This window comes from Zootermopsis nevadensis, unplaced genomic scaffold (genome assembly GCF_977971745.1).
Source record: "Zootermopsis nevadensis isolate Lab colony 2312 unplaced genomic scaffold, Znev_1.0 Znev_ptg000025l, whole genome shotgun sequence".
Classification (NCBI taxonomy): Eukaryota; Metazoa; Arthropoda; class Insecta; order Blattodea; family Termopsidae; genus Zootermopsis; species Zootermopsis nevadensis.
This window is the reverse complement of record NW_028259157.1, coordinates 11,464,510-11,491,448: the sequence shown is the minus strand read 5'-3', so window position 1 is coordinate 11,491,448 and position 26,939 is coordinate 11,464,510. Positions and strand designations below refer to the sequence as shown.

Below are 26,939 nucleotides of genomic sequence, written 5' to 3'. Positions count from 1 at the left end.
GTAGATTCAGTAATAATATTATGACCAAAATCTAAAATCACATTAACTAAAATATATTTTAACATTAATGTACACCTGGTCTAGCAGTTAGAACGCTGGCCTTGTAATCCTGGGGTCTCGGGTTCGATTCCCGGGGGTGCCCGAATTTATAACTTGTGTTGGGCAAGGCCGTGGTCTAGGCAACACGGAGTTTTCCTCCGGGGGCTTCCCCGGCTTCTCCGTGGCATCCCAACAATTACTTCATTCACACACAGAAGAAGGCAATGGCAAACCACTTCTGGATCATCTGCCAAGAATGTATATGAACAGGTCCCAGTCCGAGAAAAGGATGGAAGGATCCTGTTCATATGGACCTGTCGTCAGACAGAACACTAAATAATAATAAGATGAGGTGGTCCAGCGGTTATAACGCTGGTCTTGTAATCCTGGGGTCTCGGGTTCGATTCCCGGCGGTGCCCGAATTTATAACTTGTGTTGGGCAAGGCCGTGGTCTAGGCAACACGGAGTTTTCCTCCGGGGGCTTCCCCGGTTTCTCCGTGGCATCCCATTCACACACAGAAGAAGGCAATGGCAAACCACTTCTGGATCATCTGCCAAGAACGTATATGAACAGGTCCCAGTCCGAGAAAAGGATGGAAGGATCCTGTTCATATGGACCTGTCGTCAGACAGAACACTAAATAAATAATAATAACTACAATCAATCATGGAACAGTACAAAAGGTTATACATGCTAAAACGTGCAGTGGAAATATGCAAATTTCAAGAAAACTTCAAATAAGATCTTCTGATTTCAGAAATGCGTAATAAATACGTCCACATAAATTACGCTGGTAAAACACAAAGTACACATGTAACTCACCTTTATTTATTTGCTAAATATTCGACGAATATACGCATAATCTGAGAATTCGTGTTCTCATAGCGGCGAATATCAAGATGGCAGCCTTCTGGGATACCGCGTCGTGTGGCCTCCCTTCGAGAGCTTACTGCGCATGTGCCCAGAAGATCGCGATGCTCAACTGGCTTGTTTACGAAACTCCCCTTGACTTATTAAATTTCAAAGGAACACACCACAGAAACAGACGTGAAACAATTAGCACACAGAGTCATGAAAAAGATAGAACATTTATTATTGTTTTAATATTTCTCTGACAATAGACAATATACTTTACATTTATGATATACAACGAAACAGTAAGACATCGCACTAATAAAATAACACCTTGAAATAACATTCGTAGAAATTGTCTCACGGCCATCTGCTATTGCAGTTTCTAGAAATAACAATTTTGTTTAAACCAACCACAAGATGCAAAATAATGCAGTGAGACAAGTTTATCACGCATTACACATATTTTCCACGAAAACTCTCTTTAAGCAAAACAGACGGATTTATTTATATATATATATTACCTTTGTTTCTCGACGTGTAACGTTCAGAGAGGAGACTGCAATCAAGAGTAGCTCTGATGTATGGAGCGACTTCCATTGAATGACTAGAAAAAACTCCCAGACGCCGTTCATAGATTAGCTTAACGTCAGTCTGTGGTCCTTCTCACTAAGACACACAGAGCGTGTTTAGGAACACAACCCCTCGTGTCTGGGCGTGATACATAATAAGAAATTAAATTTATTTTGAAATTAATTTTCCGTTAGTCATAAACTTTATTCATATACCTACTACTTCTCAATTCAACACGACTTTATATAAGGGATAGAAAATTTAATTTCATTCTGAAGTCATCGACAGACATGGAAGTGTAAAACTGACTGCAGCTGATGAAACTCTGAGTTCAGTTGCGTGTGCATTTTCTACCACGTGACATGATTCGGTTGGGTAGCCACGCGGGACTCTCCCCACTACATCAGAGCTGCCATCTGAGCGTACGACGAGAACCTGAGGGAACTGTCAGGCCTGCCTACAAATATCCCCCCAGAAATACTGTTTGTAAACTGAAATTACAAAGGACAGTTTCCACGAAGTTTAATTTCTTATCAGGCACTTCGAGAAATGCTGGATTGACTTCCAAAATCCAGCTCTTGTAATTTTCCCCACTTAAATTATCTATACGATTTTTTACAGGAAACATTCGGGCGAGAATGAAGTATTTGAGGGATTTTTTTTTTCCTTCAATATAACAACATGTTAATATATTTACAGAATTCACAACTAAAATACGTTTGATGTATTAATTATTGTTTGGTTGTGAGCTATATTAATACAGTGTATGGATTACGAAATATTCAGTTATAAATACTGTTGATGTGTGTGCTTCACGTGAGAGACATGAAAATGTATTTCAATGATCATTTGGACGTTCTCATAAATCACGCGTGATTACCTCCTTTATCACTTCTGATACTGCACTCGTAAATCCAACTGACCTGGTCCACTTTCTCATCACGAATTAAGCGTAAATTCTCATGGACTATCCAGCGAGTTGACTATTACAATTGCCTCGATTCTGCATAATACCTTTTTATCCATATTTAATTTATTGACAAAAGTACTGATCTGAAACAAAGTTTCGGTAACCTATCAAAACTTCGGCTGTTTCACAGAACATTTTTCAATATTACGCAGTCTTGCATCTGCGGAGGTAATTTCGCAAATTCCCTACACATATAACACATTAACTGAATATTTTACAACATTTTAAGATTATTTATATCAGCGAAATTATAACATAACAGCCACTTTCGTATTTGAATTCGCGTGTGGCAAATTTACATGCAAAAATATAATGGAAATGATGATGATGATGATGATATTTGTTTTCTGCGGACGTGTAGACTCGTCAACATCGCCAGTACCAACACTGCAGTCATAATAATCATCATAATCACCCTCGCTATCGAGAAAACCTCAAAATTCACATTAACGAAGTAAGTTTTTGTTTAAATACTTTTGCAAAGGTACAGTTAGGCCCAAAAATCCTTGAACATTTTAAAAACGAGATTAAGAACAACGACAAAAGTCCGTGACTGTATTTTGTTGGATCAAACAGACATAACTTCTTTCATTAAAATTAAATTATTTGGTTATTCCGTCAAATCACAATGTATTTAAAATAAGATAATTAAAATAATTAAAATATCATTCTGTGTTCCATATCGAATGATCGATTTACAATTGGAACAGTTACAACATGTTTCGGTTTTATTAAACCATCATCAGGTGTAAATTATATTAAATTTAAAACTCAATTACAATTTTTTACAATTTTTCGTAGTTGAATTTTAAATTTAATATGATTTTACACCTGATGATGGTTTAATAAAACCGAAACATGTTGTAACTGTTCCAATTGTAAATCGATTATTCGATATGGAACACAGAATGATATTTTAATTATTTTAATTATCTTATTTTAAATACATTGTGATTTGACGGAATAACCAAATAATTTAATTTTAATTTAATAAATCACAATATGACGCAACGACACTATCTTATAATTTCTTTCGTGTGATTGCGTGTATACGAGCAAAATTTAAATATCCAGCTGTTTATAGTTAAACTTTCATTCACCATTTATTTTGTTCAAGTACTCTCGGCCCACCCTGTATTATGCTACATGTATATTCTGTTTTGTACAACTGAGAAAGTTGACGCACATTTGCGACTCTAAAATTTGTTATCAAACAACACTTTAACAAATGACCGATTACGTCCTGAGCTCAATTCTTAATAATACGCAATTTAACATGTGACGCAGACCCTCGGTGAATGGAGAAGAAATGCTCATGTCACAAGCAACATCAGCCAGCAACAGCGCTGAATAATCGGAAATCAGAAACGAATTAAAATATTGTGTGTGTTGGAAGGAAATAATTTAGTAATTATTCGTTAACAGAGACTGCATCTTACTTTTATAAGAAACAATGGAATAAATTCGGCAAACCCTCGTAGCAATAAGTTTCCACAAATTTATCTTATAATATGCAATAATTCAATATTTCAACTGAGCGAAATATTGCATCATTCAAAAACAATTCTGCTCAACATATTCTAACGTCCGATAAACATAACGAACACGTTCAGAGTTTCGAGTCGTATGGATTTGATGGTGACGTCATTTCCGGCTTCACTGAACAATAATGGCGTGACCTTGAGTCACACACGCGAGTGTGTGACTCTCAACCAACTCTTACTTTTAAATCTAGAAATTATATTCTGAAATTACCTCAAAAAAAAATGAAATAAAGCTACCGAAGGAATCCATTTAAAGCACGCGTGTGTGACACATGAGCAAATCGCTTCCAAACACTTTTCCTACCAAACCAACTTGGACTAGAACTCTCAGAGGTTGCGAGATCCTCGCAAATGCCTCGAACTGAGATAAGAATACTTTTTTTCACTACTGTAAATCTTTTACAAGAAACACGTGTTCTTTTAATATTTGCAAAAAAAACATAATAAAGCAGAAATATCCATCGTTCGACAATTCCGACGCCACAGAAAACTCTTTTACACGAACAAAACTCGACTCAAATCACGATCCAACGCAGCTGCGCGTTGCGTTATGCGCAGTGAAAGCCTCGGTTTGTTCTGTGCTGATTCACTGAGCAATCTCTTGACTTCGTATCGGTAAACAAACAATACGATAAAAATTAAAATTCTGGGCTTCATACAACAGAAATTTGGTTACCGTCTTAACTTTAATCTGACGCAATAAACGAAAAGATTTTTTAGTCTGTGGGAGTGACAGAAGATGCTGGTTTCTAAGAACGTACGGAAAACACTTTCAGTGAAATCTCTGCCGTGTGGACTACTTCTAAGTTCGCTTATCTTCAATAAAGTGAGCTCGTACTCTCCTTTCTTCGTTCTCAAGACACAAAAACCTAGAAACACGCAGAGATGTCAGAAGAACAAGTTTTGCTCTGTTCGGCGACTCAAGTGCACCGATAAAAATAAAGAGATATCACTAAGATAAAGTTGAGTTCGAGTTGGAGGGACAACTGGCTGGCGGAGGAATCTTCACACTGGTTCGAACCATGTAGGTAATTCTCGCAGTGAGCCTGCAATGAGAACAGTCACGTATTTATGATAAACTTCAACATTGTCCGGAAGCAAATGACGACATTCTTACAGGAACGCGAAAATTGGAGACAATTTCCTTTGAGCGTCGTCCATTGGCTGGATACAAAATAGCATACACGAATTTTCTGAATTTGTCTCCAAGTAGATGAAAAACCGGGAAAATTCTGTAGGATCCTCTAGATCAGTGGTATTCAACCTGGGGTACGCGTACCCCCGGGGGTACGCGAAGACATCTTAGGGGGTACGTCAAATTTAAAAAAAATATATATTATTTTATGATAAAAACTGAATAATCAGTAATGTAATTTATTTAATTTATTCTAGATGTAGATTATATACTATGTATAACTTGAATTATACACCAACAACTTTGGGGGTACAAAGTTGAAGAGAAATTATATCTGGGGGTACGCGAACAAAAATGTTTGAATACCACTGCTCTAGATAAAGCCATTCCTTATCAGTAAGTCTCGTAATTTCAAAAGGGCACTTCTCGAAAAAGAAGGCGATGATGCCTCAAATGCAACCTGGAAGCTCTCGGTACAGGCAGGAACCATTATCGGGGAATAGAAATATTTTCATTTCATATTTTAAGGCGTATGTAGGGTCTGAGAGTCTCACGGTGGCGAACATGGAGATGGCTGTCTTCTTGGCTGTAGCGACGTGTAGTCTGCTAGAAGTTTACAGACGTTTCGGAGATACTTGCTGACTCCATCATCAGAGTGTTTGCCAAAAGTTTAAAAAAACTCAACATTCGGCACGGCTCAGCGCATCTTAAAGAAACGAGGTGGTGGGGGGGGGGGGGGGGTTTAGGACAGGACTCAATAATTTCCATAAAAATCGAAAAATGTATTGATTGCCTAAACGTAGCAATTTCTTAACAAAAGTATACAAAAAAAATTATTTTTTAAATTAAGCAATGACAAAAATAACGCGTTGAAATATGAAATATTTCAATGGATTTGAAGAACATTTAAGCAACAACTGACCTTATCTGGACTCGCTACAAAATTTACGAAACCGCTGACGACAACGCTAATATTTTCTTTACTTTAATGTAACAAAACAGAAATATAATAATGCGCTCATAGTAAATACTAAATTCCGAGTTTTACACGTAAAAACGGGGGGGATTTAGGGCACACAGAGCACGAAAATAAAGTGTTGAATCACTGCACGATTACTTTTTGTCGGCTAAACACTTAAAAAAAATTCCCGTTAGAAATTAAAATCTTTGATGGCCGCGATTAAAATGCCTAGGTTATGATTTACAAGTTCATCAAATGTCCGCCATATTAGTTATCCATGGGACAAAGTGTAGCTCAGCGGAGCTGGACTCTTACGTTACTGAATCCATAACACAAGTAAGGTCTCTCGAGTGTCGTCATACACATTTCTCTGGAATAAAACCGCTTAAAGGAATTCACACAGTAAAACACAAAAGTATACTCTTGAGTATTACGTAATAATTAAGACTTTTCGTACCTCGATAAGGGTAAAGGACATCTGATTTAAGAAATCTTCTGTAAACTTGGCAGCTTCCTCCCCGCACTTATTCATCACTGTCCTCTGTGAGCAAACTAAGTAGTCCCGAAATGAACTGGAACAAAAAGTTCTATCATGTGTCAGCCAGTCACTGGCATCGAGAATTTCTTTATTCAAAATTAAATAAAGTCACAGACCACCGGACCACACATTACGAGCCACGTGCTCTGACCTCGAGTCCCGGTAACTTACCAACACACCGTCCGCAACTCGTTACCTCGTCCCGCGATGTCCAAGGCCGAGTCGTTCGCCGGCCTCCTGTTCAGCTCGTTTATGCGGGTGTGAACTTCCCCGATCTTCTGCTGGTACTTACGGACGCAGTCCTCGTATTCTGCGCTCACTTCCCTCATGCACGGCGCGTGGACCAGGAATTCTGCGGATCAACAGAGACGGGCCACGACATTTGGTAAAGATGTCGATGCTGTTCTGGGTTGTGACGCCGTGCGCCATGTTTCTCCGAGAAAAAAAGTTGCTATCAACACGGCCTCCTCACATCCCAGAACACCAACAACAAAATAACTTGACAAAAACAAGTATATTGAATAAAAATATTCTTGGATATTATCCATCGTCTAGTAAATATAAAACGTAAAACGACGTTTCGGAGATGGGACTCTATCTCCGTCTTCAGGTTCCTACACAGTTGGGCCCACTAGATAGAGCCTTAGAAACACCGGTTTCGCTGCGTGGTCTCCAATAACTCCACAGCAAACGCAACCTCTCACTGGACACTTACCTTCCTGATAAGGACCGGGGTTACACAGCTTCTTAATCATCTGCGTTGTGCCGTCATACAGGCGATTGAAGTGTTTTCGCTGTTCCTCCGTCATGCAGCGTCGGGTATAACTATCGATACATCGAATCCCTCGGTTCATATCACTGCAATTAAAATCAGCGACAGAATTAATTGTCGCGGCCTAATATTGGTGACGAGATGGGGTAGAATGCAAAACTGAAATATAAGTCCCGACAAAGCTTCATCCTATTTTGCACTGTGCCGATCGAACAGCCCACTGCCAAACCACAGGTCTTAAGTTAGGAGCGTCATCTCTGAACCGGGACGTGGCTGGTCTCACTGTAGAGGCTCTACGACTGATCCTATAATGGCTAAATAACTTTGTGGTTCTCCAGTTCCCATGGGAAACGAGTGTGAAAAAAGTTGTTGTTGTTCTTTGGCTCAAGTTGGTACAAAGCTAAAGCGCACCAATCTTACAGATTCCATTTAAACGAGAGAGAAAAAAAAGAATTCGAGATTTTTTTGTTAATTTCGAGATATATCGATATACGTAATTACTGTCATTATGAAAATCGATTCGAGTGACTTGAGAATAGCGATATTTATCGAGCAGAATTTATGCGCATCCAAGCAAGATGGCAGAAAATTTTAATCGACCTCTCACGATGTTTAGATTTCCGATTCCGTACCTGACCCCTCCACTTCTAGAGCCTCTGGTACTTTTTAAACTACTTTTTCATTTCGTACATCGTAAATTTAACCTCGATCGCACTGTCAGGTCTTCACACAGCATGGTCATGTTATTACTACTTCTGACATTGTTTTTTAAATGTTCGGATACTCTCCTGGTGGACCGCGATGTGTTTGTTTACAACACACGGCATTCACAGGAAGTGGCCGTAGACACTTACGGGCATTCAACCCAGAAGCAGGAACAACTTCCATGACCGCCACATGCTTTCACGGTTTCACCGCACGGAACTTGCAGGGAAAGCAAATATTCCTTTACGTGTAATGTCGAGATTTTTTTGTCAGTCTACACAAAAATTCCATATCTTTGCAGAAACAGGTTACGAACTTTTACCTCCACTCCCACGGCGTGTTTCGAAATAGGAACGACTTTAACAACAGAGCATCTCGCGTTGTTGGCGCGGGGCCAGTTCTTACGCTATGAATTGTGAGTGAAGGCCGTGAGGCTGGCAAGACACAAATTGTCACTAGAAAATTGACTACCAAGTCGAAACAGGAGCGGTATCCACTGCTCGACACTCAATGTCCAAGTATCCAACCAGAGGCAACGAAAATATGTATTATGATGAGGAAACTTCTCGACCTATGCCAAGAAAACTACCCTCCTTATTTTCCCCATAGAAAATCTGAGTCAAAGTTATTATTATTTAGTGTTCTGTCTGACGACAGGTCCGTATGAACAGGATCCTTCCATCCTTTTCTCGGACTGGGACCTGTTCATATACGTTCTTGGCAGATGATCCAGAAGTGGTTTGCCATTGCCTTCTTCTGTGTGTGAATGGGATGCCACGGAGAAACCGGGGAAGCCCCCGGAGGAAAACTCCGTGTTGCCTAGACCACGGCCTTGCCCAACACAAGTTATAAATTCGGGAATCGAACCCGAGACCCCAGGATTACAAGGCCAGCGTTCTAACCGCTAGACCACCGTGGCTTGAGTCAAAGTACACCACCACAACGCATTGTCAATCGACCTTGAAACGATCGCCTGCAAAATCACCACTGAAATATATAATTTCAATTTATTTTTATGTATTTCCTGTACACTCGTTCCATTTTCAATCAGGGGCTGCCTCAACCGCGGGTCCTATTTATTCATGCTCAAGAGTGTTAGACACGAGACTTTACGTTCCTGAAGATGGAAGCATAATGTTCTACGGAAAGGTTGGTTATCTACCTAAAAGTCCACACGTCGTTACACACAGAAAAAAAACAGCTTTAACAAGGCCTATATGAATTTGGGATGAAAACTGTGGCCAGTAATTAATCTCCACACACGCGAACAATTTTCGTGATGTTGGCTGTCCTGAAGTTACGCACCTGTCTCTTGAATGATAAGAATAACAGCTAAATGGCAGAACCACGAGAGAACAATCATCAGTGTAACTCTGTACAACTGCGTGAGAGGCCATCTGCCCCACACACACACACTGACTGCACCGCCCTCTTCCGATAATATCGCGAATCGAGAGCATTCTACTGTTTAATTATTGGCTAACGGAACATTCACAGTAACATATGTGACGACGCCACATTCATCATGTAGACGATAATCTAAAAAAGTTGACTGACACAGCCCGTTCTGCGTTGCTGTGGTCAACGTTACAATCCAAATTTCTGACACATTTGCGTACATTGTGTTAATTATAACCACATAAAGAACTTAAAATCTCAAATTAAAAAAATAACCCTAAACTTCCTACGTCCCTACACGTGGTATTAACAAGAAGTACTTAAATCCACGTATGAGCCGGGATAGCTCAGTCAGTATAGTGACTGGCTACGGGCTGGACGGCCGGGGTTCGATCCCCGACGGGGGGGGCAGAGGATTTTTTTCCTCTAGCCTCTGCGTCCAGACCGGCTCTGGGGCCCACCCAGCCTCCTCTACAATGGGTACTGGGGGTAAAGCCGGCCGGGGCGTGATGCTGACCACTCACCCCCCCATCTAGTGCCGAGGTCAAGGAAGAGAGGAGCTATACCGCCTCTCCCCCCAAGCGCCTACATGGCGTATAGTGGGACAAACTTTACTTTAATTAACTCCGCGTAGTAATCTTTCACCAGTTGGTAATACCTCCGATCATACTATAACTCGACACTTTATAACCTGAGACATTAACAGCGTCTTAATAAATACACAATGAAAAGACGCTAAAATTCGATAAGCTAATCAAGAAATTCTACACATATTACGAGACCCCGAAGGTTCATTGCCGAGTTTATAATAGCCCCGACACTGACTGGTACGTATCCTGAGTCAGATGAAACCATTCCTTACGAGATTTCAGTTCTTACCAAGAGGAGTATATGATCATCTCTGCCTGCTGGAATGTCGCGTCCTGTAGTCTGGTAGAAATCTATCGACAGTTCACATCCCTGATCTACCATACTACGCGGCACAACATCCCAGAGTTTATCCGTCTTCAGCCCTAGAGGAAGCTCTTACGTATAAATCAGATGATCAACGTACAAAGTAAAATATAAAGTGGCTGAAATTAATTTTAAATCTCATCATAATGTATTTCAATATCGTCGTGGATGTGTACCAAAGTTCTGTATAGCCGTCACATTGATTTCCGTTGCTGAATGTGATTAAAATTAGCTATAATAATTGTGTTAGTAATGAAATGTATAAAAACTGTAGCAAATTAGTTTAAAACGCTTTAGAAGGAAAAGTTACAATTTCTGGGAAGAGCACGGAGGTGGGGGTGGAACTCACTGGAATTGCGGGATGTGCTCTTAGTGCAACGAACTTCCCTGAGAGCTCCCTCAACAACTATTTTCATCTCGAAACTAATTTGTATACACATTAATTTCATTAAGAGACACCGGAACATATAACGTGGTCTGTCCGTCTGCAGGACTCCGTAATAAAAGCTTTTTTTATCCTTTTAATGAAACTTGTGGGTAACATTACAGCCGTCTCGGCTTCACTTCTGAAATATTTTTAAAAGCATAAAAGCTATTGCTTTCACCGGCACCATATGACAACGTTAATAGTCCAAAAAAACAAATACTCAAAAGTCCTTTTCTCTAAACAAATTTTCTTTTCCTTGTTACAATTAGCTACAGATCATTCAACATTAGAACACTTGATTCGGACTAAATATAAAATCATGGTCTATGCAATACACTCCACAGAAATTAAGTAAAAAGAGTCTTAACACCAGAAAATTTTCAAAAAAGGATTTGCAGCGTCTGATTTGTATTCGGAAATTGCAGGGTTAATATTCTTTCAGAATGGATTAATACATTTAACGAAGCTGCACAGTACGGATTTTACGAAATTAGCTACGTTCTCGTACGGATTGAGTAGGAAGCGGTCGTAGCCTATTTTTATTTATTTTATTTTATTTAGTGTTCTGTCTGACGACAGGTCCATATGAACAGGATCCTTCCATCCTTTTCTCGGACTGGGACCTGTTCATATACGTTCTTGGCAGATGATCCAGAAGTGGTTTGCCATTGCCTTCTTCTGTGTGTGAATGGAGAAACCGGGGAAGCCCCCGGAGGAAAACTCCGTGTTGCCTAGACCACAGCCTTGTCCAACACAAGTTATAAATTCGGGCACCGCCGGGAATCGAACCCGAGACCCCAGGATTACAAGGCCAGCGTTCTAACCGCTAGACCACCTCATCTTATTATTATTTAGTGTTCTGTGTGACGACAGGTCCATATGAACAGGATCCTTCCATCCTTTTCTCGGACTGGGACCTGTTCATATACGTTCTTGGCAGATGATCCAGAAGTGGTTTGCCATTGCCTTCTTCTGTGTGTGAATGGAGTAATTGTTGGGATGCCACGGAGAAACCGGGGAAGCCCCCGGAGGAAAACTCCGTGTTGCCTAGACCACGGCCTTGCCCAACACAAGTTATAAATTCGGGCACCGCCGGGAATCGAACCCGAGACCCCAGGATTAGAAGGCCAGCGTTCTAACTAGACGACCGTGGCAGTGTGGTCGTAGCCTATACGAAGGTAATACACCGGTATTTGTCTAAAGGACCTGAGTAAAGGCACGAAAGACATTCCGCATATCCGATGATCAGACCGAGATTCATACCTGGCACTTCCAGAACAAAGAACTATGAGTACTATTCGAGATTTCCTGCTGGAAGCCACATTTCATGACAAGTTCTTGTGGTTTTCCTTATTCGTTCAAGGAGAAAGCGGATGTAACCTTTAAACAGGTACACCGTCCTCACTACCACAGCATTTTGATGTAACACTTGTATCTACTCATCGCTCAATATTCAACAATTTTAAGCTTAAGAGGAAAATATAAGTACCACCTGTTTTAACGGTCTGTTAATCTAAATTTTTGCGCACGGAGATTAATTACGGGGTTTCTGCGATTCTCAGACTAAAGTGATATTTTCCTGAACATCATTAACAATTATATATTAAATCTTGTCCGTCTAATCACAATAATTCTTATTAAATATTAAAATATTACAATAATTAACATTTCAACATTTAAAACATTTAAAATATATAAAATATTAAATGATGTTCTTTATCGAAATATTCGATTTACATTAGACCATCATTTTTCATGTTTCACGACATGTTTCAAATCTTGAAATGTTAATTATTGTAATATTTTAATATTTAATAAGAATTTATTGTGATTAGACGGAAAAGATTTAATATATACTTATTATATCACAATATGACGCAACTTTACCATCTTATCATTAACAATTTGTAATGGAGGTTCGTTGTGTTTGTCTTAGAGGCATAAATTATAGTTTTAAATATTAGTTATAATAAACTTTGTGCTTCAGAGGATTAAACCCAAGAATGCAGTCAGAACAAGCATCCGTGAAAGCTCCACAAATGTTGGTACCCGAATAACACGGAGATTAGTTTATAATAAACCGGCAGTGGATCGAGGAACCAAGAATTCACGACATTTCCTCATGTCAGTCTTTTGTCATGCGACACAGCGTTCTTATATAGCATTCAAAGTTTACTGTTAACCTTCTTTTAAAACTCACAACCTTTTTACTAATCAATACAGTTTTCATGAATCTGGTGGCCTAGAATACGGCAGACCGTCTCTGGCTAAAGAACACGCTGGCGTATTACAAATATTTCGTCACCTCTATCAAATTAAATATAAGAGATTTGTAGGAATGCTACATCCCCTGTACTGGCCCTAAAAATCATCTTCATTATCCCAGACAATATGGAAATCCCACAAAATAAGAGCCCACACAAGAATGGTACATTATGACTTCGGTCCTTGTGAAAGGCTTAGAGGCCAAGGTAGCCAATGACCATACCCGGAGACAGAATCCCAGTCTAATTTGCCATAAGTATCGGATATTTATCTCATACCTCATATAAACCCGATTTCGCGGTGGCTATAAATGTGTCGTAGAACGTTACTGTATGCTAAATTTAATGTGAGCGGTTGAGTTAAGAATGTTTTGACATTCTGTTCAAAATTTCAATTCAAGCTAACACGCGTGGACCGTTTTTATTCTGGGTCGTGGCTTTTGGAGTTGGTTACCAAAACTTGAAAATAAAATATAACTTCCATCTTCAGACTAGAACGATGAATATTAAGCTCGATAAAATGCCAATGACTTTTACACTAGGGTTAATTCTAAGCCGTAAGAAAAATATTTGTCTTAGTTTCCCCCAAACGTCAGGGAAACAGCTGGCAAAGTTTTTATTATTTATTTAGTGTTCTGTCTGACGACAGGTCCATATGAACAGGATCCTTCCATCCTTTTCTCGGACTGGGACCTGTTCATATACGTTCTTGGCAGATGATCCAGAAGTGGTTTGCCATTGCCTTCTTCTGTGTGTGAATGGGATGCCACGGAGAAACCGGGGAAGCCCCCGGAGGAAAACTCCGTGTTGCCTAGACCACGGCCTTGCCCAACACAAGTATCACATATGAAATTAACAGTGCTTAATGTCTGCCTTACAAATTTACCACGCGGAATGGACGATACGTCACATCCGAAGCTACAAGACTCTGTTCTTGATACAGAGTCATTAAATATCCTACGATATTGTCACTTGTCCTTATTATCGACAGAAACAAAACTGCAATTAGTTCATTTTCTAATGACCAACACGAAGCAAAGACGGGCCATCAGTGGCCTGCGTACAGTACGTTCGGTTACACAATGAGTCGATACGAAGTCATAATCGAGACGTATATAAAGTGTTTCATCACTGACAAACCGGAGACTATTAACGTCGATTTTCTCGTCTCTCGCATCCTAGTAATCGAGCTCTCGAGTCGTTTTGGCCACAGCCCAGAACTGCCAACCAAACCCATCCCACGCGGCTGCTGTGTATTACCGCCATATTTTATCCTTATTACAGAACGTGATGCCTGTAGATACAATTCCTTTCGAATTTTGATTTTTCCAGGAAAATGTGTGGGGGAAAACCTCGCTCGACTCTCTTTTCATTTCGAGGGACGAATTATCAGTGTTCCGAGAAGTTGTCATTACCGAAGACTCCACACAAAGTCACGTGCGCTGCTACTGAGATAAATTTCAGTTCTGTATACAAACAAATGGTGGTCTAGCTGTTAGAACGCTGGCCTTGTAATCCTGGGGGTCTCGGGTTCGATTCCCGGCGGTGCCCGAATTTATAACTTGTGTTGGGCAAGGCCGTGGTCTAGGCAACACGGAGTTTTCCTCCGGGGGCTTCCCCGGTTTCTCCGTGGCATCCCATTCACACACAGAAGAAGGCAATGGCAAACCACTTCTGGATCATCTGCCAAGAACGTATATGAACAGGTCCCAGTCCGAGAAAAGGATGGAAGGATCCTGTTCATATGGACCTGTCGTCAGACAGAACACTAAATAATAATAAGATGAGGTGGTCTAGCGGTTAGAACCCTGGCCTTGTAATCCTGGGGTCTCGGGTTCGATTCCCGGCGGTGCCCGAATTTATAACTTGTGTTGGGCAAGGCCGTGGTCTAGGCAACACGGAGTTTTCCTCCGGGGGCTTCCCCGGTTTCTCCGTGGCATCCCATTCACACACAGAAGAAGGCAATGGCAAACCACTTCTGGATCATCTGCCAAGAACGTATATGAACAGGTCCCAGTCCGAGAAAAGGATGGAAGGATCCTGTTCATATGGACCTGTCGTCAGACACAACACTAAATAAATAAATAATAAATACAAACAAAGCAGGACAACGCAATTTCGTTGTCTGCGTGGATGACTGTACGCGAGACTTCAGATTCTCACGTCGGCGAGTATGAACATGGCTGTCTTCCGGGTTGTTACGCTGTACAGTGTGGTGTATACGTTTACCGACGTTTCAGAGATGCTTTATGCCTTTATTACCAGGGCTGCCGCAATGCATGCTGTGTACTAACCGAGCAGAGACAGTTGCCGGTCTGACTGTACAAAGATTTCGTAAAAACTAATGGAAATCAGTCACGTACAGAAACGAAGGTTTCGAACAAGGCACTGAAAGAATAAATCGCTAAATAATACATAAGCAAAGGAAAATAAAGAAGGAACAACATCTGCTGTAGTAGAAGAAGAGGCTGATATTTTCAAGCAAGAGAATAGCGATTGTTGTGCGGGACTGCATAACAAAAAATTCGAAGGCACCGGACATCCACTCTATAGAGAGGGCGGAGGAACGTTGCGGTTGAAGCAATGTGTGAAATAAACAATCAGAAAGAATTCCTGTGTGGATATCCATACGCAGGAGAGCAAACAGAAGCCGAGGGTCTCGCAAAGCACGAAATGCAATCACAGGAGTATCGCATGTACGCGGCGCGCGGCTGTCATGTAGGAACGTCATTCCGCAGATAATTTGAAGTAGATGAGACCTGTCCAACCAGCAGAAAATAACACACATTTTTCTTCGAAATCAATGTCTACCGTACATAAATCTAAAATCCAGTGACACTCCATTACATCTGCTAACGCCTATCCTATTATTAGATTTTAAAGCCAAAACACGTTTTAATAATATTTAAATACTCCAAATAAAGGAGTACTTATTTCTAATACGCTCCATTTCAGACCAAAAATAAAAGATAAATGTGAGAGTTCACGTTCATACGGCTTCAAGTATGAAAATTACTAACTTCTGTAACGCAGAAGCATGCAGTCTTGTAAAAATCAAAAGACGTTTCAGAGGTACTCACGCCTACTGAAATTCCATCGCTCTGATAATGGAGGCAGTAAGCACATCCGAAACGTCAGTAAACTTCCTGCTATAAGACTACACGGCAAAAGTTCCTAGAAGACGTCATAATTTTTAGAACAAAAATGTTTCAATGGAAATACAAATCTACCTAAAAAAATGCATGTAGCCAATATTTTTGCTTTACTGCGGAATTTTCAATAATAAAACTTCGATTTCATTTTTTAAAGCAATGTTTGCAAATCTGGAAAGGCGAATTATGTCGGGCCTTTATCGAAAAATTAATAATTCCATACTCGAACACGGTTGTATGATTGTGTGTGTGTGTGTGTCATTTCCCTAGAGAGAGTTCATTAAATGTGTTGGACGCGTCCTGAAACGAACATCCACCTCCACATTTAATTAGCGGAATTATTATTTACATCTATGGGGGGAATTACATGTTTTCTACCTTAAGTCGGAAATAGGTCTCTAACCAGCAATTATTTATGCTCAAGCACACCAAGAATTACGAGGTGCGATCGGAAAGTTTAAGACTGTGTCAATACAGGGCGAACCGGATGTAGTACGAGCTTCTGCCGCTAGGGGGTGCGGCCTACATTCATAGTGTATCAGTGTGCCAGCCGGCATCATCGAATTAGCATTTGTTTCTTAGTTACGGGCGTTTTGGTAGTGCATTACACCGACCCTCCTGCGATTTCGGAATGACGTGTGCATCAAATTTTGCCAACGACTCGCCAAAACGGCTACGGAAACCTATGAAATGCTAAAGCAAGCATTTGGGGAGTCCGCAATGGGTCGTGCACAAAACTTTTGTGTGGCATTCACGTTTTAAAAATGGCCGAACCTCTGTCGATGATGACGAGCGTTCTGGACGACCATCTTCGAGCACAACGCCCGAAAATGTTACGAAGATTCGGCAGGCCATTCACGAAGATCGACGTCGTACCATCAACGACTTGTGCGACATTGTTGGGATAGGCTATGGGACCTGTCAGCTGATTCTAAAGGAAGAACTCCACATGCGACGCATCCTGTCTGAGGACCAGAAGCAGAATCGACTTCTCGTTTGTCAGGAGCTCAAAGATCTTGCAAGAACCGACCCCAACTTCCTTTCTAAGCTCCTTGCGACTTCTTCCTCTTCCCAAAGATGAAAATTCAGCTAAAGGGAAGGAGATTTGAGACGATAGAAGGGATTCAGGCAGAATCGCAGATGGTGCTTGACAGGCTGACAAAGAAAGATTTCCAGGGATGCTTCCAGGCTTGGCAGCGGCGCTGGGATAGTTGTGTTCACTTCAGGGGAACTACTTCGAGGGTAATGGACGAATTTAATACCTGAGATAAGTGTACGGGTTTTTATAGGCGCAGTCTTGAAACTTTCCGATCGCACCTCGTATCTTACTATTTCCAGAACTAACACGCTGAATCAATCAGCATTTCAGTTCTATGGACATTTCCGGTGATGGTGTTTTGTCGTTCTAACCCTGGATAAATCAATGTGAATGACACGATATAAAGAAAAATATATTTACGCATTTAACTGTTTCTTATGCGTTTCTTAACAAAGCGAATAAAATGTGGACGTGATCTGGAGTTCATGTTTGTTCGTCAGAATCTATGAATATACTAAATAAAATTTTTGGTGTACAATCTATGCGAAAAGAATAGTCTGGAAAAATTAATTTTGAATCGTGTGTGGCCGGTACTCCCCTATCTCAGTATCTGAGTCTGTACAGTCCTGACATTCGCTCAGCTAATCAAGACGTTCCCTTTTCTCACAAAACTCGAAGTTTAATTACCGTGTTCACAACAGCTTGCAATGTGTCTCTATCCTGAGCCAGATAATACCAATTTACAACCTCTCACCCAATTTCCCTACGATAAATGTCTACTTTTACAAGACTACACGGCACATTATTCAGTGTTGCTAATCGTAAGACCAAAAATTCCCTCACAGAAATACCACGGCAATGGTAGCCATGTAATCACTTTAACAGGTTTGCCACGGGAAACTCAAAAATATTACCCACAAACGTGACGAATATTTTTAATTATATTTTATGCATATAACCACTGTTGGCCTGATGCTTAGGAAAAAAAAAAGATACTTACGGGCAGAGTCGGTCCAGTTCTTCCTTATTGATGGAGAATCCAAATTCGTTATCATCCTTGAGAACTTTGATAGGGTTCACGCATTTCGTCAGCTCCTCAGTCTTATTACAGTCCTGGGACTCCACCACATTCGACACTGAAATATAAATGAGAATCGGATAATTCTTCGTATGTTCCCCCTGGCAATTGAAAATGTGATATTGGAATTTAAACCTAAAACGTGTTATCTTAGACCATCCTGAATTACATCATGTAATGATGAGAATTACGCAGTTATGGGGATGCATAATTACAGCCTTCCGTCACACCTACAAATATGCAATCCTCTGGAAAATAAATGCAGAACAGTATTCCTGAAATTTAAGGGCGCGTGTTAAGAATCTCGGAACAACCCTTTAGGTTGTAAGGTTTGAGGTTACGTCTTCTGAGTTGTAGTGCCGAGCAGTCTTGATAAAAGTTTACCCGGGTTACAGCGCCGTGGTTTAAACTTCTACCAAGACGACAGAAATCTTCAACCCTTTAAGTCATCCGACTTGCGGGCTTGCCTATCGATCAGTCATCAGTTACATATAAGTATTTTCAAACTTTACCGCGTCTTCGTACGACTGACTAAATTTTCAGATTACACGAAATATTTTCAATTTCATATGCGCTAAGGACTGCAATTAGTATTTTCAATTATTTGTATATTATTTAATATAAACATTTAAGCTCTCTGGACTCCAAATTTGCAGAAATGGTAACAACTCGCTAAATTTAATTTGAGAGATACAGAAATATAACCCAGTCCTTTGTTACAGACTATCGGGTGTAAAATTATTATGTTTATACACTGCAGAAGTATAGCGTGCCGATTAAGGCGTGTTCCTGCATTGCTGGTGTTTCACTGTTCCTTGGTTTACAAAATACAGCATAGTATAAATAAGTTAGATGTGACAATCCTACCAACTATACCAGTGGTATTCAACCTTTTTTGTTCGCGTACTCCCAGATATAATTTCTCTTCAACTTTGTACCCCCAAAGTTGTTGTATAATTCAAGTTATACATAGTATATAATATACATCTAAAATAAATTAAATAAAATAAATTACATTACTGATTATTCAGTGTTTATCATAAAATAATATATATATTTTTTTAAATTTCACGTACCCCCCTAAGATGTCTTCGCGTACCCCCAGATATAATTTATCTTCAACTTTGTACCCCCAAAGTTGTTGGTGTATAATTCAAGTTATACATAGTATATAATCTACATCTAAAATAATTTAAATAAATTACATTACTGATTATTCAGTGTTTATCATAAAATAATATAATTTTTTTTAAATTTCACGTACCCCCTAAGATGTCTTCGCGTACCCCAAGTTGAAAACCACTGAACTATACAACCAACATTACCAACGATAACTCAGTGTATACACCACACATTCGTTTAATTTCCACTAGAGCAAGTTGTAGTGAAGTAAGTGTTTTACGTCTGAAGTAAGCAACCAATGGTTTTGAGTTGTTACCGATAGAGACAGTGCCTGATAATACCAACATGGACGCCACGCGCACTTATCTTACGTAACTCCTACTTCATTCTCTGCAGCCGAGTGTCCAATCTTACAGCAATAAAGCTATAAAACAGGAAAAGAGGAGGTATGCATGTTGGGTTAAGGTTAAATGAAATTTCCAAGACAACTTATACATAGTTCACGTACAGCGAACTGCTCGTTGTAATACAAATATTAAATTTCGTTTCATACGTAACTCACTTTTTTTGTCTGGAACACGAATGAATAGACGGCACCCGATTATTTTCAATCCCGACGAAACCGTCGAATAAAAACAAAGGAAATTATGTTCATGGCTTCAAAGAAACGCTGGTAACGAAGAACGCGTCTCGTCCACGTCACGTACGAGGTGCGATCGGAAAGTTTCAAGACTGTGTCAATACAGGGCGAACCGGATGTAGTACGAGCTTCTGCCGCTAGGGGGTGCGGCCTACATTCATAGTGAATCAATGTGCCAGCCGGCATCATCGAATTAGCATTTGTTTCTTAGTTACGGGCGTTTTGGTAGTGCATTACACCGACCCTCCTGCGATTTCGGAATGGCGTGTGCATCACATTTTGCCAAAGACTCGCCAAAACGGCTACGGAAACCTATGAAATGCTAAAGCAAGCATTTGGGGAGTCCGCAATGGGTCGTGCACAAACTTTTGTGTGGCATTCACGTTTTAAAAATGGCCGAACCTCTGTCGATGATGATGACGAGCGTTCTGGACGACCATCTTCGAGCACAACGCCCGAAAATGTTACGAAGATTCGGCAGGCCATTCACGAAGATCGACGTCGTACCATCAACGACTTGTGCGACATTGTTGGGATAGGCTATGGGACCTGTCAGCTGATTCTAAAGGAAGAACTCCACATGCGACGCATCATGACAACGCGCCAGCGCACACCGCCCTCAAAGTTCTGCAGTTTTTGGCCTCAAACACCATGGCCGTCATCCCGCACCCTCCTTATTCGCCGTGTGACTTCTTCCTCTTCCCAAAGATTAAAATTCAGCTAAAGAGAAGGAGATTTGAGACGATAGAAGAGATTCAGGCAGAATCGCAGATGGTGCTTGACAGGCTGACAAAGAAAGATTTCCAGGGATGCTTCCAGGCTTGGCAGCGGCGCTGGGATCGTTGTGTTCACTCCCAGGGGAACTACTTCGAGGGTGATGGATGAATTTAATACCTGAGATAAGTGTACGGGGTTTTATAGGCGCAGTCTGGAAATTTCCGATCGCACCTCGTATATCAAGGATCCTTCAACACTCGAAACATAAGAAGGAAATCATAGTCAATTTTTCCGTTCGAGAAGCTTATAGATTTAATAAGTAAGATTTTAGGTTTAATGCCGGCGAGAACGAAGGCGAAGGTCTCCTGTAAACTTGTGCCGTGTAGTCTGGTAGTTCACTGACGTTTCAGAGGTCATTGCTTTCACCATTATTAGGGCGAACGCCCTAATTACAGCAGACTACACGGCGCTACAACCCAGAAGACAGGTCCATGTCTGTTGAGTTAACCCGAGGATCGGAAGGTGATGCTAGTCCATGTTGGGATTACAATTCTCCTCACGTGCAAATCCGAAAACTTGTTGTTTCATGCAGACAGAGAGAAGTAAATACGCAGAGCACAGAGGGTTTGGGGGGGGGGGGGGGTTTCCGCAGTGCCGCGTTCCTGCTTTCTACTTGAAGAAGACAAATAAACATCACCACCATAATTTCGTATTAACGTTGTTTTTAACACACGCGTAATTATTAAACAAATCTTGTTTAAGTAAAAACACAACGTGAACATGACTGTCTTCTGCGATATTACGCGGTGTAGTCTGGCATAATTTAAGAAAGTTTCAAAGCTGCTGATGACAGGGGCAGCAAAGCAACTGTGAAACGTTTTCAAACTTCCACCAGATTACACCGCGTAATATCCCAGAAGACAGTATAACACTATAAATATCAAGTACCAACGTCTCGGAGAAACGTATTGCCTACACCGTCAGGGTAGAAACGAGATTGAGGCGGTATGTTATTCCTTTATACGAGAACCTGCCTGCAAGTTCACACAGTGTTACAACCCACAAGACCACAATATACATATTTTAGGATATGAGTGGTCTAGCTGGCCTTGTAATCCTGGGGTCTCGGGTTCCATTCCCGGCGGTGCCCGAATTTATAACTTGTGTTTGGCAAGGCCGTGGTCTAGGCAACACGGGGTTTTCCTCCGGGGGCTTCCCCGGTTTCTCCGTGGCATCCCATTCACACACAGAAGAAGGCAATGGCAAACCACTTCTGGATCATCTGCCAAGATCGTATATGAACAGGTCCCAGTCCGAGAAAAGGATGGAAGGATCCTGTTCATATGGACCTGTCGTCAGACAGAACACTAAATAATAATAATAAATATAGCAAACGGAGGCAAAGCTGTTTGTGTACCCAACATAAGTGATGAAATCTCTGACTGTCCCAGTTAGTGTTTCAAACTGTGTGTGTACCACGCAGATAAACCCGCTAGGGAACAAAGGCTACTGCATGCAAAACATCTTCTATGCTGGACGGAAACAAATGCTGTACACTAAAGAAACGTGTAATGCGTCTTAGAAGACAACAGAGTTGTTAGAATACAAATAAACACAAGATAAACTCAGTATTTAGAAACAATTTGGTCTTCTGGCATGTAATGCCGTGCGGATTTGTAGGCAGATAACAAGTTTTCGGAAGAATATATTGCCTCCATCTGCAGGCCGTAATATACGCTGAAAAAGCTTTAATAATGGACTAAATATTTAAATATATCGGTAGAGGCATTTCAGAAATAAAGACGCCTTATCAGTTATAACATAAATACCAGAAAAACCCAGGAAAACTGGGAATAGTTCATGCCCAAATTTCACTCGTTCATTTACTTTATGGTACTTTCAGTGAGCCTAATAAAAGATTAGTCATGAGGTAATTCAGAAAGGTAGTATATGAATATTTAATTTCATTAACTGGGTAAATTTGGAATGGCGGTAGCTTGACTTTGCATTTCTTGGCTTAACAATTGCATTTCTCGCAGAATAATTCAAATTTTAAGATAATAACCCAGTTACTGCTGAAGGCAAAGACCAGAGCCTGAAATACTAGCTAATAGTCTTCCATATTTTTTATACCGTAAATTTGCTTTGTGTAAACGTTCATAGTCATCGAGATTAATTTTAATTAACTAAATAAACAGACCATCCAAGACCTTTTAAAACAAACCACAAAAAATAATTAATTAAATTCGAAATAATGCTCTTCTGAGTTGTGACGTCGTACAGACGTGTACATAGGTATTAACGGTGAGGAACACACTGCCTCCATCTTCTGTTAAATATAACCTGGCCTTACAAATTATACGCACGCGGGGATTTCAATTAAAATACGTAGATAAAAGCTAGTGTGGTCATGATTTTTTTTTATAAACTAAAGAGTGCATTACATCACACACTGTCATGAACTTATAGGGGTAGTACATAATTGTTAAACTCGTGCCGCATAATCTCTAGTGTGAAAGCTTGTCTGCAGTTAGCAGGAGGACCCACTCTGGACGAGAAACTTTTAATTTCCACTGTTTCTGCCTGTCTGTTGCTTTACGTACGTACGTACGTACGGTCTCGCTGGCGTGAAAATCAGAACTCTTTACACAAGGCTCTCATGACAGATGTATCATGTCCTACACACTACGTATTGTAATACGATTGAGTTACTGGATGTTAAAGCAGGCGGTGCATGAAGGTAAATGGGTATATGTCTGAAGAATGTGAGTGTACACTCTTTCCAGTTTATTATTTTATTTATTTATTAAGTGTTCTGTCTTACGACAGGTCCATTGCTCTGCCCAAAAAGAGGTCTCCAGTTGTCCCTATTGTCGGCTTCTCGCTTTAATTCCTGGAACGTCATCTTCTTTCCTTGTTTAAGATCGTCGGTTAGCTGTATCAATCTTCTTCCCAGTCCTCGCTTTCCTTCAACCTGGCCTTCGATGATATCACTCAGTAATCCATTCCTTCTCATAATATGTCCCAGCCAGTTAGCTTTCCTTCGTGTAATCGCCTGCAGAATGTTTCTTTGCTCGTTGACTCTCCTCAATACTTCTTCGTTGGTCACTCGATCCGTCCACCTGATCTTCTCTATTCTTCTCCAACACCACATTTCGAAACTCTCCAGGTATTTCTGTTCCTTCTTCCTGAGTGTCCAAGTCTCTGCTCCATACGTAACACTTCACCAGTTTCTTCTTCATCTCCAAGCCCAACTTGCTAGTGAGAAGTATCCTTTCCAGTACCACGTAGTTTCTGTGAATCTAAACATTCGTCTATTGAGTGCGTCCAAAATTTGTTTAAACGTAAAAAAATAAGGCACAAACACCACAGTTTCGCAGACGAAAAACACTATTTTGTCATCGAAAACAAAGGCGGACTTCCACACAAGACGCAAAACTAACCAAGCAGGAGAAAACGGCGATGCGAACTCTTCAGAATGAAGGATGGATCCTGTCTCGAGGCTCGCTGTGTGACTATGGATCCCTCTCCTGCACATCTTGTCCAACCAATCTCTCTTTCTGCATGCGGACTGCAGTACCTTTAATCCTTTTCGTTTCGAGCATTCATCAGAAAAATGGGGTTATTCGTTTCTGACAGTTTTACAGCGCTCCTGACACAAAAAGAGCCAGATACGTCACGCCCCCCTGCTGTGCCCCTTCAGCAACAACTTCAGTGTATAAAGAATGGCACCCTTGCCCAGACGCCTAGGCATCGTGTCATCGGGGAAATACAGTGTGTTCCGCGCAACTCGAAACCCACTGTGACTTCATCGGTTCCCGCTACGTCGCTCACAGCTGTACTGCACGCTCTCGTAAGGGTTCCGCGTTAATTTGAACATACTGTAAAAATGATTCTCCCTACTGGTTCTGTATCTCTTCGCAACATTTAACAGTCAGCACCCGAAGAACAAATCTGGGGTCAGTTATAACTGAAAACTTTCCGCATCGTCTGAATCTTTCACGGCGACTAAGTATGATGATATACACGGTGGTCTAGCGGTTAGAACGCTGGCCTTGTAATCCTGGGGTCTCGGGTTCGATTCCCGGTTATAACTTGTGTTGGGCAAGGCCGTGGTCTAGGCAACACGGAGTTTTCCTCCGGGGGCTTCCCCGGTTTCTCCGTGGCATCCCATTCACACACAGAAGAAGGCAATGGCAAACCACTTCTGGATCATCTGCCAAGAACGTATATGAACAGGTCCCAGTCCGAGAAAAGGATGGAATGATCCTGTTCATATGGACCTGTCGTCAGACAGAACACTGAATAAAATAATAAGTATGATGAATTCTTCTCCGGCTACCAGCCGTGTCAGGTGGTTTAATGAAGGAAAATATCAAAGTCTCGAGAACCATCTTCGTCCTCGTCCTAAGGGTCCAGGGATGATGGTTCTCGAAACGTTGGTGTTTTCTCCATTAAACCACCTGAATCGGCTGGTAGCTCGAGAATTCATTATGTCGTGCAACATCACGAATGACAGTCGACATCACATTCGTCGCTCTGAGAACCCGAAACCTCAGAAACATGTGTAGGTGTAGGTGTAGGTGTAGGTTACATGTCTGTATTCAGGCATACAAAGATACGCTTCACAACCGGACAAGCCATTTAAACAGGATCAGTAAAATAAGGCAGGTTACAGCGCAACAACGAACTAAGTCTGCTTTCTCCACCACAAAGCTTCTAGACGTCTGCAGCGCTAATTCCAGTCACGTCTCGCCAATGGCAATCTTATAACAAAACTTTTGTTCTTTTGTCACTAGAATTCCGAATCCGTCTTCATAACGTCACATTTTACTAGGCTCCGTACAGCGCAAAATTGCACTTAAAATTCTGTCGGTGTAACAACACAAACGCTCTAATTTATTTAATACGAAATAACTAATTGCATGGAGCAGAGTTCTTCCTCAGATGCAAATAGTACACACAGCTAGTCAAATGAATACCAAGCCTTTTATTAAACCGGCAGGTTCGTTACCGTGTTCACAAAACCCCGCCAATAATCCCCCATCATGAGTCTGATGAGACCAGTCCACAGCCTTAACTCTGTTTCCCTTGTATCCACTTTAATATTATTCTTCAGGAACTCCAATAAAAATTCTGGACGACATCGCCATGCGTGTTGCATGCCTTGCCCATCGCATTCTCATTGATTTCATCATTCATTTGTTATGAGTTGTGTCGCCGTGTGGACTCATAGGTAGAAACCAACATTTCTTACACAGCGTCTCCGTCTTTAGGGACGATGATAACGTATCTACACTGCGTCATAACAAAGAACATTATTATTTGGGAAATATTTATTAAAAATTTAAGCTCTTGTTCAAATAATCGAAAGGATTACGAAATTTTATCTTCTGATTCAACAGAAGGTTATTATTAATCGAAAGTTGTGAAATTTCTGAATAATATAGGAAATTCAAATAGCAAATAGGATATTATTAGCGAAAATAATTAAGAATGAATTAAACCTCAACTCACGTACAGAAGGCATACGACGTTAAGGCGATGTGGCCAGAATATTTATAAAAGCGAACACACATTTCTAACCATTCTTTCCTATAGAGAAAAAAATATAAAATATATAAAAAAAAAAAACCAACTTCTACGTGATTTGAACACACTTCGCTTCCTGAGAGAAAGACGTAAAATTATGATTTAAGTCTCAGTTGAGATCATTAAAAAAAACAGAATATTTTAGTAAAACAGTAGCTACTACATCGACGTACCTCTATTGTACGTATTCATAAATGCAAATTGTTCTGTTGCTTGTAATGGAGAACACTTCGCAAGCAAGCTGAAATCATTCTGTGCTATTCACAGCAGCAAACGAGGAGTTTTAAAAGGAAAACTTGGATCGGGCAGCACGCTAATAAATTTCCCGCTTTCCCACTTCTTATGTTTTGCAGTTCCTAGGAGTTTATTGATTTCATACTCTTCAGTGCCTTCCGCTCTTATCAATTGGTGACAAACTCGTTATATTTTTATTATGAGATGAGGTCTGCACTCTAAAGAGAGTTCAG

At 40.7% G+C, this 26,939-nt stretch overlaps 1 protein-coding gene across 1 annotated transcript in view; it reads right to left on the bottom strand.

Moving 5' to 3' along the window:
* Positions 1-1,108: 1,108 nt before the first annotated feature.
* Positions 1,109-26,939, bottom strand: part of LOC110833425 (uncharacterized) — an 85,370-nt gene continuing 59,539 nt past the window's right edge. The window contains exons 2-6 of the mRNA XM_022071455.2: positions 18,324-18,459; positions 7,328-7,470; positions 6,784-6,964; positions 6,532-6,646; positions 1,109-5,024 (exon numbers count right to left, since the gene is read on the bottom strand). Of these exons, the coding sequence (XP_021927147.2) occupies positions 4,899-5,024; positions 6,532-6,646; positions 6,784-6,964; positions 7,328-7,470; positions 18,324-18,459 (701 nt within the window). The 3' untranslated portion in view covers positions 1,109-4,898. The remainder of the gene's footprint in view (positions 5,025-6,531; positions 6,647-6,783; positions 6,965-7,327; positions 7,471-18,323; positions 18,460-26,939) is intronic.